The following is an 11,675-nucleotide window of genomic DNA, read 5'->3' as shown; positions in this document are numbered from 1 at the left end:
ATTGTTGCATATATAAAGAGACGTGCATGCACGTGAGTGTGTGTTGTGTTGTGTGTGTCCGAGCCGACCAGTCCTTGTCTTAACCCCTTAATACCGCGCGCCAGGCAGGGAAACAAAGTACCATCTCCTACCATCTTTTGGTATAACGCGTCCGGGGATCGAACCCCGGAGCTTTCGCTCTCCGGGCAGACGCTCTGCCACATGCCATGGAAGCCATTATGTGAAATCTGTATGCCTGATAAGGCAAATTACTGTTTGGCCACGATAATATGATGATCCATTAATTGCTATGTCTTTGTTCTTTTCTAAAACAATATTTATATTGCTTATAGTGGTGTGTGGTCAGGTAGCGACAGGTAGGTGCCATCTTTACTCGCACTTTGGTATACCGGGTCTGTGGATCGAACCCCGCTCTCCGGGCGCTCTATCCATTAGGCCATGTATGCGGTCCATTCTGGGTAGAGGTGGCGTCCAATATTAGTGAGTGAGTGAGTGAGTTGGGTTTAACGCCGCTTTTAACAGTGTTCCAGTTATATCGCGGCGTGTCAGCTTAATGTGAGAGGAAAGCCCGAAGTGATGCAAGTCTCAGACATTTACCACTTCGGTGAAACCCACGAGCACGGGTATGGTGCTGACAAACCTAGAAACATAATCGGGGCGAACCGGGATCCCAACCCACAATCATAGGTTTCTGGCGTGCCAAAGGGACGCAACTCTGCACAGCGATTCGCGGCGCCTTAGACGACTGGGCCACCCGTGCCCCCGCGTCCAATATTAGGCTTAATTGAGGAAGCTCGGAAGCTCTTGTAGATTTATGTTATACATTGTAATTCATAGTTGCTTGTATTGTTGTGTCTTTGTGCGAAATGTCTGACAAAGAACATGATGTCTCGAACATCAGTGGAGTAGTGATATTCAGTGACTATCATCCATTCACAGCCAGATCCCGCCGCTAAAGTTCGCATGAACAAGACGGCCGACCAATCGTTATCCTGTGCTGACAGAACTTAGGTACAACGTTGATTTTAACAACGAAAGTAGACCGAAACATTTACATTATTAACTTGGTCACGACCGGTGCCAGGTTTGTTGTGATGTGTGACAGGAAGGGGAAAGGTTGAAGTAGTCCATCCAGTGCTGGCCAGGTATGCACGATGGTTGCCAAGGTGTGGCGCGCCGTCGTAAAATCACTGCGGTCTGTTCAAAACGCCTCGCGTTTTCTTTATAGGAGGTGAGGTAAAATGGGGCTAAACGTCGCGTTCAATACTATTGCACTTATTTTGCGACGTCTATGGAAGTTTGTGTGTGTTTGTGTATGTGTGCGCGTGCGTGTGTATGTGTGTGTGTGTGTGTGTTGTACTATGTCGGATAAATTCCGGTTTTAAAGTGCTACCACAGAGACACCTTTGCAGCAATTTAACATAGATACCCCACTCAGAAACAGTATACTGACTTTGAGCTGGCCAGTCCTTGTTGTAGCCCCTTGTTGCCGGGCGCCAGGCAGGGTAACGACTAGTACGACCTTTTAACGCCTTTTGGTATGATGCGGCCTGGAAATCGAACCAGCGACTCCCCGGGCCGACGCTCAATACACTAGACAACTAGACTACTGGGGCAGTTTCTACCAATGCGAGTTGGACCCGACGCATGTATCCGGGTCATATTTATATCAGTCTTATACACAGCTAAAATACCCAAAACTGTGTAACTATGTCACATAACACAGTATGATATATTTTAATAATTATTTCAACCAGCTTCTTCAAGCGTTTTAAGGGGGCAGGGGGGCCCAGTCGTTTAAGGCGCCGCGATTCGCTGTGCAGAGTTGCGTCCCCTGGCCACGCCAGAAACCTATGATTGTTGGTTCGAATCCCGGTTCGCCCCGATTATGTGTCTAGGTTTGTCAGCACCATACCCGTGCTCGTGGGTTTCACCGAAGTGGTAAACGTCACAGACCTGCATCACTTCGGGCTTTCCTCCCACATTAAGCTGACAGGCCGCGATATAACTGGAATACTGTTAAAAAGCGGCGTAAAACCCAACTCAGTCACTCCATCACTCTTCAAGCGTTTCATACCTGTTATTTATGTACACAAATTCCCCAGCACACAGGCAATGGTTTAAGCTCATTTACTTCAATACTTAAGGAAGTACGTTGTTAGAAGTATTTGTGATAAAGTAATTGATGTAGTGTGTACAGTTTGGTATGAGGATGTAATATCAGTGCATAAAATTCACCAATATTTCAGTCAGACAACCGCACTGGCAACATTGCAAAGTTAATAGACAAGATTAAATGTTGCCAGTCCTCATTTTGTAGACTAAAGAACAAAAGTAATAAAAGGGTAAACATAAGAATAATACTGTTAATGTTAGTTCTCAGAAAATAACAATTCACTGGTGGATTGTTAACTTTGTAATTTTATTAAACTCCCGCCCATCGACCGTGCAACTTTTCCAAACTGACCGTCTGTCAGCAAAATAGACCGTCTCGGAATGTCGGGTATTTTAAACACTGGTATTATTGTGGATCTTCTTTAACTTGTTTTGAGAGGTATATACATTTTAATGCATCTATCACATAGAAGGAGTATGCATTAAATGTTGTTTCCATTCGTCGTACACAAAAACACGGAATGACGTACACGTTAAGGAGTTAGGCTGACGGACGGCATCCATTCGTAACCAACTCGTGTCATTCCGGGACAAGCCGAATAGCGACTCGTGCCCCTCTGGTGGCCATTTTTGCGACCGGGTTCCGTCTTAGCGCAAACGGGCATACCTAAAACAATTGTCAACTCGTTGCGTAAAGGTTCACACATTTTCCCCAGATTTCCCACATTTTTTCAGATGCAATTTAAAGCACATCGGTACGTGCGGAATTATACAGTATGAATGAACACATTTAACTGTGTTTTTGGTATATTTTTAGATGCAAGACATATATAAATTCAAAAATTATTTCTGAGGGATTCTTGGACGAAGAACTTGAAATCATACGCGCATTCTGATTGGTTTGTCGTATTTTCGCACATAACATTCATCGATAGGGGGACGAGTCTTCTTGCAGGTTACGGAAAGGGATGAGTGGTGACGAATGGGACGGCATGAACATCCGGGGATATTGATCGGCTTGCCCACATTCGGTGTGGATTAGGAAGTGCTGTGATGTATTTCTAAACCTTGCTGTGTGGAGTGATAACTACAACGGCGAGTCTCTCAGGTCTTTATACATCGTATAACGTTGGAGTGGGCTCCTGGTACAGATGAACCATGGTTTGGGAGACGGAGGTGTAGCAATAGTGAAGCTGTGTTGACGGTTCTTGATATTTTGAAATGAATATATGGATCCGTGTTGGCATGTCACTTCAAAAGCTTCAAAGTGGTAAACGAGAGAGCGAGAGAATGAGCGTACAGGGTTCTTGAGTAAAAACGTTGGATTGCAAAACTATTGGTGTGTATATTCAGGATACAAGTATTTTTGTCACATAAGGGGCGCCCGGTAGCCTAGTGGTTTAAGCGTTTGCTCGTCACGCCGAACGCCCGATTTCGATTCCCCACATGTGTACAAAGGTTCACGATATCCTATTCCATCAGGTCACGTCAGAAAGACCTTTCGCGAAATGTGACCGATCAATGAGGTGGCTGACCAGAGGTTCAATTAGCCAATCAGAAAGCTTTATGGCACAAGTTTCACACCGACGACTTCAATTCCATTCCTACGCCTTGACGAATATTGATTCAAAATTTGAAAACTGAAGAAAAGAAACATCTGGAATGTGTTTTACATGGCTGAGATTGCTAGCAGTACATCCCACGGGTTGTGAAAGTAACTTCCGTTTCTAATACTTACCCCATTGACGCGAGAGATAGACGATGATTTTGATAGAATCAGTCGTACAGTAACCAGAATACCTAGTGTTAACCTTTTCGAAGTGCATGATCAGAAACACATTCCGACTGTCACTTTCCAGATCCTGTGAGCGACTTGGTGGAAAGTATACCTTTTATAGGCGAGCGCTTTCAGCACACTGTGATTGTGGTATTGTTATCAGTTACAGCTTACTATGGATTAATATTGATGCTATCCCGCTTAGTTCATTATATTCAATACTATAAAATCGTGTCGTGAGAGGTGACTAGCGGAATCGGGCGGTCAGGCTTGCTGACTTGGTTGATACATGTCATCGTATCCCAATTGCGGAGACCGATGCTTATGATGTCAATCACTGGATTTGCAAAACGCCATCGCATAGCTGGAATATTGCTGAGTGCGGCATTAGACAACAACCAAACAAACAACAATAATTGAACTCTCTGCAAATGTCAAATGTTTTGTCACAAAAGGATAACTAAACTGCATGTTGTTTGGTTTATTCGTGGACACGATCAGCACTGGCCGCAGCTGCGTCTACACGAGGTCAACATGTAGCCGGGGTTCCGTCCACACTCCCCTGTACTTGACCAGCTGCTACAGTTGGGGTTGGAATCCACACAAGACACACCTGAAATTACGAAATCAAAAATGGTTACTCGTTTCGTTACAGGTGTAATTTTGAACACCGAAGATGACACTAAAAGTAACACTAATGGCACTACTTCTTTTTTTAAATCGGCAATTTCCGGTACTGATCGAAACTCCTCGGATTGATTAGTTAGCACTATTGGGTAGGTTAGTGACTTTTATAATCATTATGACATAAATCTGTACACTGATAGTCTGCAGATAATGTATTTCCTCCTTTTTTCTACATACATACGAGGACACACGGATTCTGACGGTCCTAATGGACACAGGGATTCTGACGGCCTTGATGGACACGAGGATTCTGATGGTCCCAATGGACACAAGGATGCTGACTGTCCTGATGGACACAAGGATTCTGACGGTCATAATGGAAACGAGGATTCTGACGGTCCTGATGGACACAAGGATTCTGACGGTCCTAATGGACACAAGGATTCTGACGGTCCTACTTGACACGAGGATTCTGACGGTCCTAATGGACACGAGGATTCTGACGGTCCTTATTGACACAAGGATTCTGACGGTCCTAATGGACACAAGGATTCTGACGGTCCTAATAGACACAAGGATTCTGGCGGTCCTAATGGACATAACTCTACCAAACGATTGCTGCACTCAATATTTGTAAATAATGCATTTCCTCCTTTCTGCTACATACATAGTCGAACGAGTAGTGTTTAACATCATAGGATTCTTGTGCGCCTAGGGGACGCAACTTTGCCAAGCGATTGCGGCACCTCAGACGACTCAATCTCATTAAAATCAGATCTTAGTTCTTGCTACCACTCAGCAAAGATCTGAAGACGACTGGGCCACGCCTGGTGAAACATTATGAGACAAGAAAACTGATTGTCGAACCTCCACATTTGTTGCAACTTCGTCTACAGGAGACGTCCATGTAGGCAGAGTTGGAGTCACACTCTCCTTGAGCCGCCCACGACTTGCAGTGAGAATTTTTGTCCTGGCACGTGCCTGAAACGGAGACAACTGGTGTTTCACTCAGGACATATCATTTGTGTAAGTTTCTTGTATCTAGTTGTCTCTTGAATTGTAAATGTATCCCATTCGACTTTTCTTACCTGAACCAGTTCCACTTCCAGCCCCCGCTCCCCCTCCCCCACATTTGCTGCAACTTCGTCTACAGGAGACGTGCATGTAGCCAGGGTTGGCGTCACACTCTCCTTGAGACGCCCACGACTTGCAGTAAGAGTTGTTGTCTTGGCACGTGCCTGAAATGGCGATAACTGGTATTCACCCAGGACAGATTATTTGTGCAATTATCTTGTAGCTTGATATCTGTCCTTGAATTGTAAATGCATCCCATTCGAGAGTGTCCATACCTGAACCAGTTCCAGTTCCGGTTCCAGTTCCAGTTCCGGTTCCAGTTCCATTACCGCCTCCCCCACTGTCTGTGCCATCCCCGCCCCCGAGGTTACAGTTCATCCTGAGTTGCTGGCTTCTCTCAGCACCTGCAACATCAGCATCATATACATCACAACCCACGACCATACAACGAGGTCACGGAGGAAACAGCTGCAAAATGATACATGTTATTGCTGTTCTTGAAAATTGCCCCTCTTTGAATAATACTGTTCAGTGTCCATTTGTTCCAGTTTTAGTAGACGAACTTGACGTTAACAAACACAGAGCACATTAATCCTATGTTGAGTTTGAAATAGAAGTGTGGGAGTTGGAACATTCCTTTGAACAGTGTTTCAGTAATATCAGCGTGTCATCTTTAAGCGCGAGGACAGTCCGAAGGGGAGAAGGTTTTAGATCACTTTGGTGAAACCAACGAGCAAAGGTATGTGCTGACAACCCAAGAATCATAATGAAGGGAGAATCTGGGATTCGAACCTACTGTCGCTCTTTGAGGTACGCCCAAGGGACGCAACTCTTTATAACGAACAAAGGCGCAGCGGACGTGATCAAAATAGATGCTTGTCTTCACAGCATACTCAAACGGCGGACCAGGTGGTCAGGCTCGGGTGGTTTGGCTATTTGCTTGTTATCGCACCCGTTGGTCGGTGCTCATGACTTCAATTCCTGGTTTGTCTGTCAAGGACACAAATATTTGTTGATGTGGGAGAAAAGAATGAACACAGGTAGGGTGCTAACAAACAAAGCATCACAACTACACCCAACTTGAACCAACGACCAGGTCCGCCACTCTACGGCATTTCAGACAACTGGATCACCTACGCCCCCGTAAAGCAAAGGAACGATAACATATCACAGGCGGCTTACTTCTGGTCGTATTGCATCTCTTCAGGTACGTGTTGCCGCACGGGAATACCTCCTGTATGAGAGAGAAGAGCTGGGGGTCGTAAGGCCGAAGTTTCTCGCGGGTGTTGACGTGGTTGTGGATGCCGTTAGGGACGGCGGAGTAAGCGTTGACGTTGAAGTAGCTTTGTGTCCCTTCCGCCTGAAAAGAGAGGGAGACAAATTGTCAGGTGTAACAGAGATGACATACTTAACACATCAACTCAACACCATGGTAAAATGTACCGTTACTGGTCTACCACCTTTGTTCCTTAATTCACGTTTTTCTACGTGTAAGACAAGAGAGCAGAGTCACGGTCACGGGCCACGTTCACAGTCCAAGTCACGGCTACTGTCACAGGTCACGGACAGGGTCACGATGACAGTCAAGGTCATACAAAGGTCTGCCATGGTCGCAGTGATATCAAATACATGTTTTTATACCCGTGAAGATCCGGGTAGAATAGATAATCATGCTTGTCGTAAAAGGCGACTGTGCTTGTCGTAGGAGGCTGAGTGCGGCGTTAAACAACAAACACCAGTATGCTAGAAAAAGACATTATTATTTACAAGCCCCCGTGATATAGTCAGTAGATTGCTGTCTGTGCAGAGAACTTGAACAACACGCACACACCGCGCACGCACGCACGCACGCACGCACGCACGCACGCATGCACGCATGCACGAACACACACTGTGACGTTTCTACTTACAAAGTATTCCTCCACAGTACTCATGGCGTATGTGTTGCGCCACCTACCGGCAGCTTTGGCCTGGTCGTATAGCGACTGTAGGCGTCTCTGCCAGCCTGGAATGGCGTACTTGGCGCCCAGCAGATGGATGCCATGGGCGAATTCGTGCAGGAAGATGTCCTCGACCCGATACCTGAAGGTATTTTATGTAAGGTTGATTCAGTCCCATCGGCCGTTTTCTGATTCTATCTTGCTTTGTTTTTTCTTTCATAATTATTGCTCTCGTGAGAATCACTTTTTTCAAAGTGATACCATGACAGTTTGATTTAAAGCGGGTTTTTGTTTTTGTAATAGTAGCCTTTGCATTCTTTCTTTCTTTCATGGCAAGTTGTTTTCATTATTATTGGTATTATTGTTATTATTTTTACTATTAACAGATTAAAATAGATAAAAGCAGCAAAGAGGGTTTGGGTGATCCTGGCACAGTCAGGCTGGTTAAGCTCATCATCAGCTCAGGGCCCTTGCCCCTTACTACAGGCAGCCCAGACAGCGAATGGGACTTCTCCCAGGAAACCACATCAGGTTTTTTATTATTATTAAAAGTAGTAGTAGTAGTAGTAGTAGTAGTAGTAGTAGTAGTAGTAGTAGTAGTAGTAGTAGTAGTGCCATACCTGTCCTCAGTGTAACACAGGATGTTCTCTTCGCCTCCCGTTGATACTGGGGCATGTTCCGTTGCCCCAAGTCCACGTGCTCTGGCGTTCCAGGCGGACCCCAGCCAAGCGTGTTCTGGAATAGACACTGTCCCTTCCCGAGCCCCTATCACTGCCACCCTTCCCGATAGTCGGTAGTAGGACTGTCGCACACCGCTGTGGTCGGCGAGGAGGAAGCGAAGGACGTAACAGGCGCGGCGGAGAGCGTCGTCGGGGACTTTACCGGAAGCTGCGATACAGACGGGTATTTCATTAATCCTTGACCTTTATGTTACTCTTTTTCAAAACCATAAACAATAATTAAAATTGCAACAGAAAATTAAATTGAGAAAAACTCGAATCTCTTTAACACAAAATTGCATAAAAACGATTTTTATTTTTGCCTTTTGCCTAACAGCAGTATTCGTTGTCCTGACAGGTACTTTTCTGAATCTTTGACCTTTTTTAACTTACTGTTTTCCAAAACCATAAGCAAAGAGTAAAATAGAAATAGAAAATAAAATTGCGAAAAACATGGTCTCTTTAGCACAATGGTCTGTGCGGAATATATGAAATGAAAGAAATGTGATGTTTTAGTTTGCCACTTGCGACCAGCAATAAAGCGTGGGGACCTATTTCTGGTTCCCGAGGGCTTCTTGGGTTATTATTTCTTCTAGTACTTATTGTTTCACCTAATACGGGTATCCCATACGCCTCTGTATACTTCTGGTAGAAAAACGACAATCCACTCGGCCCGATGTTGCTTGCGCTTCTCAGCTGCGCAGGAACTCCCCGGATGTCGTTGCACGTGTTGGTGGAAGTGGCTTGACCTGGCCGCCCACCAGCTGCCCTCCTACGTCGAGAAGCTAAAGAAGAAACAGTTCAACGTTAATTAAAGCTTCAGTGTCACGCAGGTTTTATATCAAACTGCAACAAATAGAATAACGAATACCACAGCAGTAAGGACTCTAGATGTTGGCAGTCTCACCAACTTCATAAAAGATTAATAAACGAAAGTTGACCAAGTCCTTCTTATCCAATTGCTGTATTTCCAAGATTAGCTTTGACAAGGGATGTATCTGTACATGAACAATCCTCATCGATGTTGATGTATTTAGAATAAACAACCAGATATCAAGTTTAGAACGAGAGGATTATTAACACTTTTTCTCTCACACACAATATGTTTTTATTATGAATATACCCTATATATGAATGCCTATATACACACTGTCTCTAGTTTCAGGTGGTTTGTTTTGTAACACTTTAACATGGACAAGACAACGTTGATCCGAGGAATCGAATTAACACTAACTCTTTGTCAGTCAAATTAAATTATCCTACAAAATACTTTCCCTAAAATGACTAATCAACATAGGAATGTTTAAACCAAAAAGAACAATATTGGTTTCAATTCATTCCCAGTTTTTCATATTTAACCATCCTTGGGCTAAACATGATTACCTCCCTTACATACTGAATTTGATAAACAATGTATTTCCCCAATAAATGAGCGCATGAGCCTATTCAAGCTTGAAATAGGCCAAGCCGTTTTCTGCTTGTGACGAACCGGTAGTGTCTCTCTCTTATTATTGTGGTAGACTTTCTTACAAATGTCACGCATTTCAGGGTGCAAACGAAGAATTAACAACATATATGGAATTTGAAGAACTACAGGGCCAACAATAATATATTACAAACAATTGTTTGAACAAATATTAATGCATGTACGTTCTGTTCAGTCACCCTTCAGATCAATAGACGTTTCAGAAAACTATTATATAAACAAAACAATCTTACCAGTGCCATTTGTCGACTGATAATAATCCGCTTCCGTTAAAGGTCGCAGGGGGTCCTCCAACTCCAATGTCAAGGTCAGATCACCGCTTGTTACGTGGCGTCTGATCAGGCCTGTGTTCAGATAATAACTGCCAATACATCCCATCAAGATTAAAACATATGGCCTTTAAATACAACAACGCAATTCCCTTTCTAATGTGTGACTTTAAACCTTTGGATGAGGGTTTTATTACGTATTGGTTTATCTATTAAAATAACTAACTTGACGCCAAATATTCTGTGCGTTGTTTGAACATGAAATGTTCGCTTTAAATCCATCTTTAGCAGATACTTATAGAAGATACACGTACAACAGACAGACAGTTTATTCAGTAATTTAGGCATCAAGGCCCATAGTACAATGCAGATTGTATATTAACATTTGTCACGTGATGTACATGATTAGATTTTAGAAACACGTACAACCTAAATAAAACAAAAGGTCATAGCAGGGAAGATGTCCATGAACAAAGACATGATAACTATTTCTGTCAATCAACATGGATGTGTATGTACAAATCATCCCATGCCTTGACAGTACCTAGGAGGCAACTGTTCGTATTCTTTATTGTCTGATCATTGTGTAGCAGGGCGTGGAGTCATCCTACGGATGTCATCCTTACCTTGTCAGCTTGCTGACGGGGTTAACCTCTTTGGTCATGGGGACAAGGCGTCCGACCTGTGATCAGAAGGTCCGTGGTTCGAATCCCATCACGGGACTCGGAAATTTTATGGCCGTTACATTGGCGCCCAACGTGGGGCTGAGCACGTTCATATTAAATTTGAGCAAAATAAGCCTCTGTACCAAACTATGCGGCCCGGGACGTGCCTTCTGTTGACGGGGGAGTATGTAGCAGGGCGTGGAGTCATCCCACAGATGACATCCTTACCGTGTCAGCTTGCTGACGGGGTTAACCTCTTTGGTCATGTGGACAAGGCGTCCGACCTGTGATCAGAAGGTCCGTGGTTCGAATCCCATCACGGGACTCGGACATTTTATGGCCGTTACAATTGCTTCGCAAAAATATGTTTGACAGATTCATTTCAAATACAATTCGGATGTATTGATAACACGTTTTTAATGCCATAGCATCTCCCTGCTGTATGGTTAAAACCAAGACAATGCGAAGTTACATTTTAACTGACTGTATTGTCTGAAATGTTACACGACATGTATATATTACAGAGAAATGCGAACCACAGACTTCTGGGGACTAATTTTGAAAGGAATCGTGAGTTTGGGCCCGTTTCTCTAAGTGAACATGTATGAAGAAAAAGACGAAAATAATGAGTTTATATGAACGTACCTGAATTCACAATCTGCAATCCCGCGAGGACAATAACCAACACGCCAATGTGTAGATCCATCGTGACTCTGTTTTTCATGTCAACATTTTATCAACGATTTATTCCCCACACGTGACCAGACAGATGGTCAGATAAAAAATAATCCGTACGTCACACATGTGGCGTACAAGATTAATCTTTTAGTAGTGAAATTTAGTAGTGAAACAGTCTTATTTAAGGACCGTTTATACCTAGAATTGTAATATGCTAGATTGATACTTAAATGACTGGAATACTGACACTGTTATTTTATCCGGGACTTTTTCCCTATTATTCAGTGTACTAATAGTATTTCATGTCTAGTTTAACTACACGAAA

At 43.7% G+C, this 11,675-nt stretch overlaps 1 protein-coding gene across 1 annotated transcript; it reads right to left on the bottom strand.

Annotated features, from left to right (window-relative positions):
• Window positions 1-4,366: 4,366 nt before the first annotated feature.
• LOC124113583 lies at window positions 4,367-11,388 on the bottom strand. The gene is made up of 9 exons (XM_048391370.1): window positions 11,318-11,388; window positions 9,972-10,082; window positions 8,864-9,037; window positions 8,154-8,421; window positions 7,504-7,675; window positions 6,776-6,953; window positions 5,869-5,997; window positions 5,387-5,500; window positions 4,367-4,505 (listed from the first exon to the last, which is right to left on the bottom strand). Exons 1-9 carry the CDS (start codon window positions 11,376-11,378, stop codon window positions 4,390-4,392), a joined length of 1,323 nt encoding a protein of 440 aa, XP_048247327.1. The 5' UTR covers window positions 11,379-11,388; the 3' UTR covers window positions 4,367-4,389.
• Between the last annotated feature and the right edge of the window lie 287 nt (window positions 11,389-11,675).

The sequence above is a fragment of the Haliotis rufescens genome, unplaced genomic scaffold (genome assembly GCF_023055435.1).
Source record: "Haliotis rufescens isolate VD_foot unplaced genomic scaffold, xgHalRufe1.0.p SCAF_9, whole genome shotgun sequence".
In the NCBI taxonomy this organism is placed as follows: domain Eukaryota; kingdom Metazoa; phylum Mollusca; class Gastropoda; order Lepetellida; family Haliotidae; genus Haliotis; species Haliotis rufescens.
This window is presented reverse-complemented; position numbering and strand designations above follow the sequence as displayed.

Excerpts from the sequence above, each read along its gene's own strand:
- LOC124113583 (XM_048391370.1), bottom strand. The coding sequence starts at position 11,378 with ATGGATCTACACATTGGCGTGTTGGTTATTGTCCTCGCGGGATTGCAG. Across the intron at positions 9,038-9,971 it reads TCAGTCGACAAATGGCACTG|CTTCTCGACGTAGGAGGGCA; the intron begins GTAAGATTGTTT and ends TTTCTTCTTTAG. Across the intron at positions 6,954-7,503 it reads GTACTGTGGAGGAATACTTT|GCGGAAGGGACACAAAGCTA; the intron begins GTAAGTAGAAAC and ends CTCTCTTTTCAG.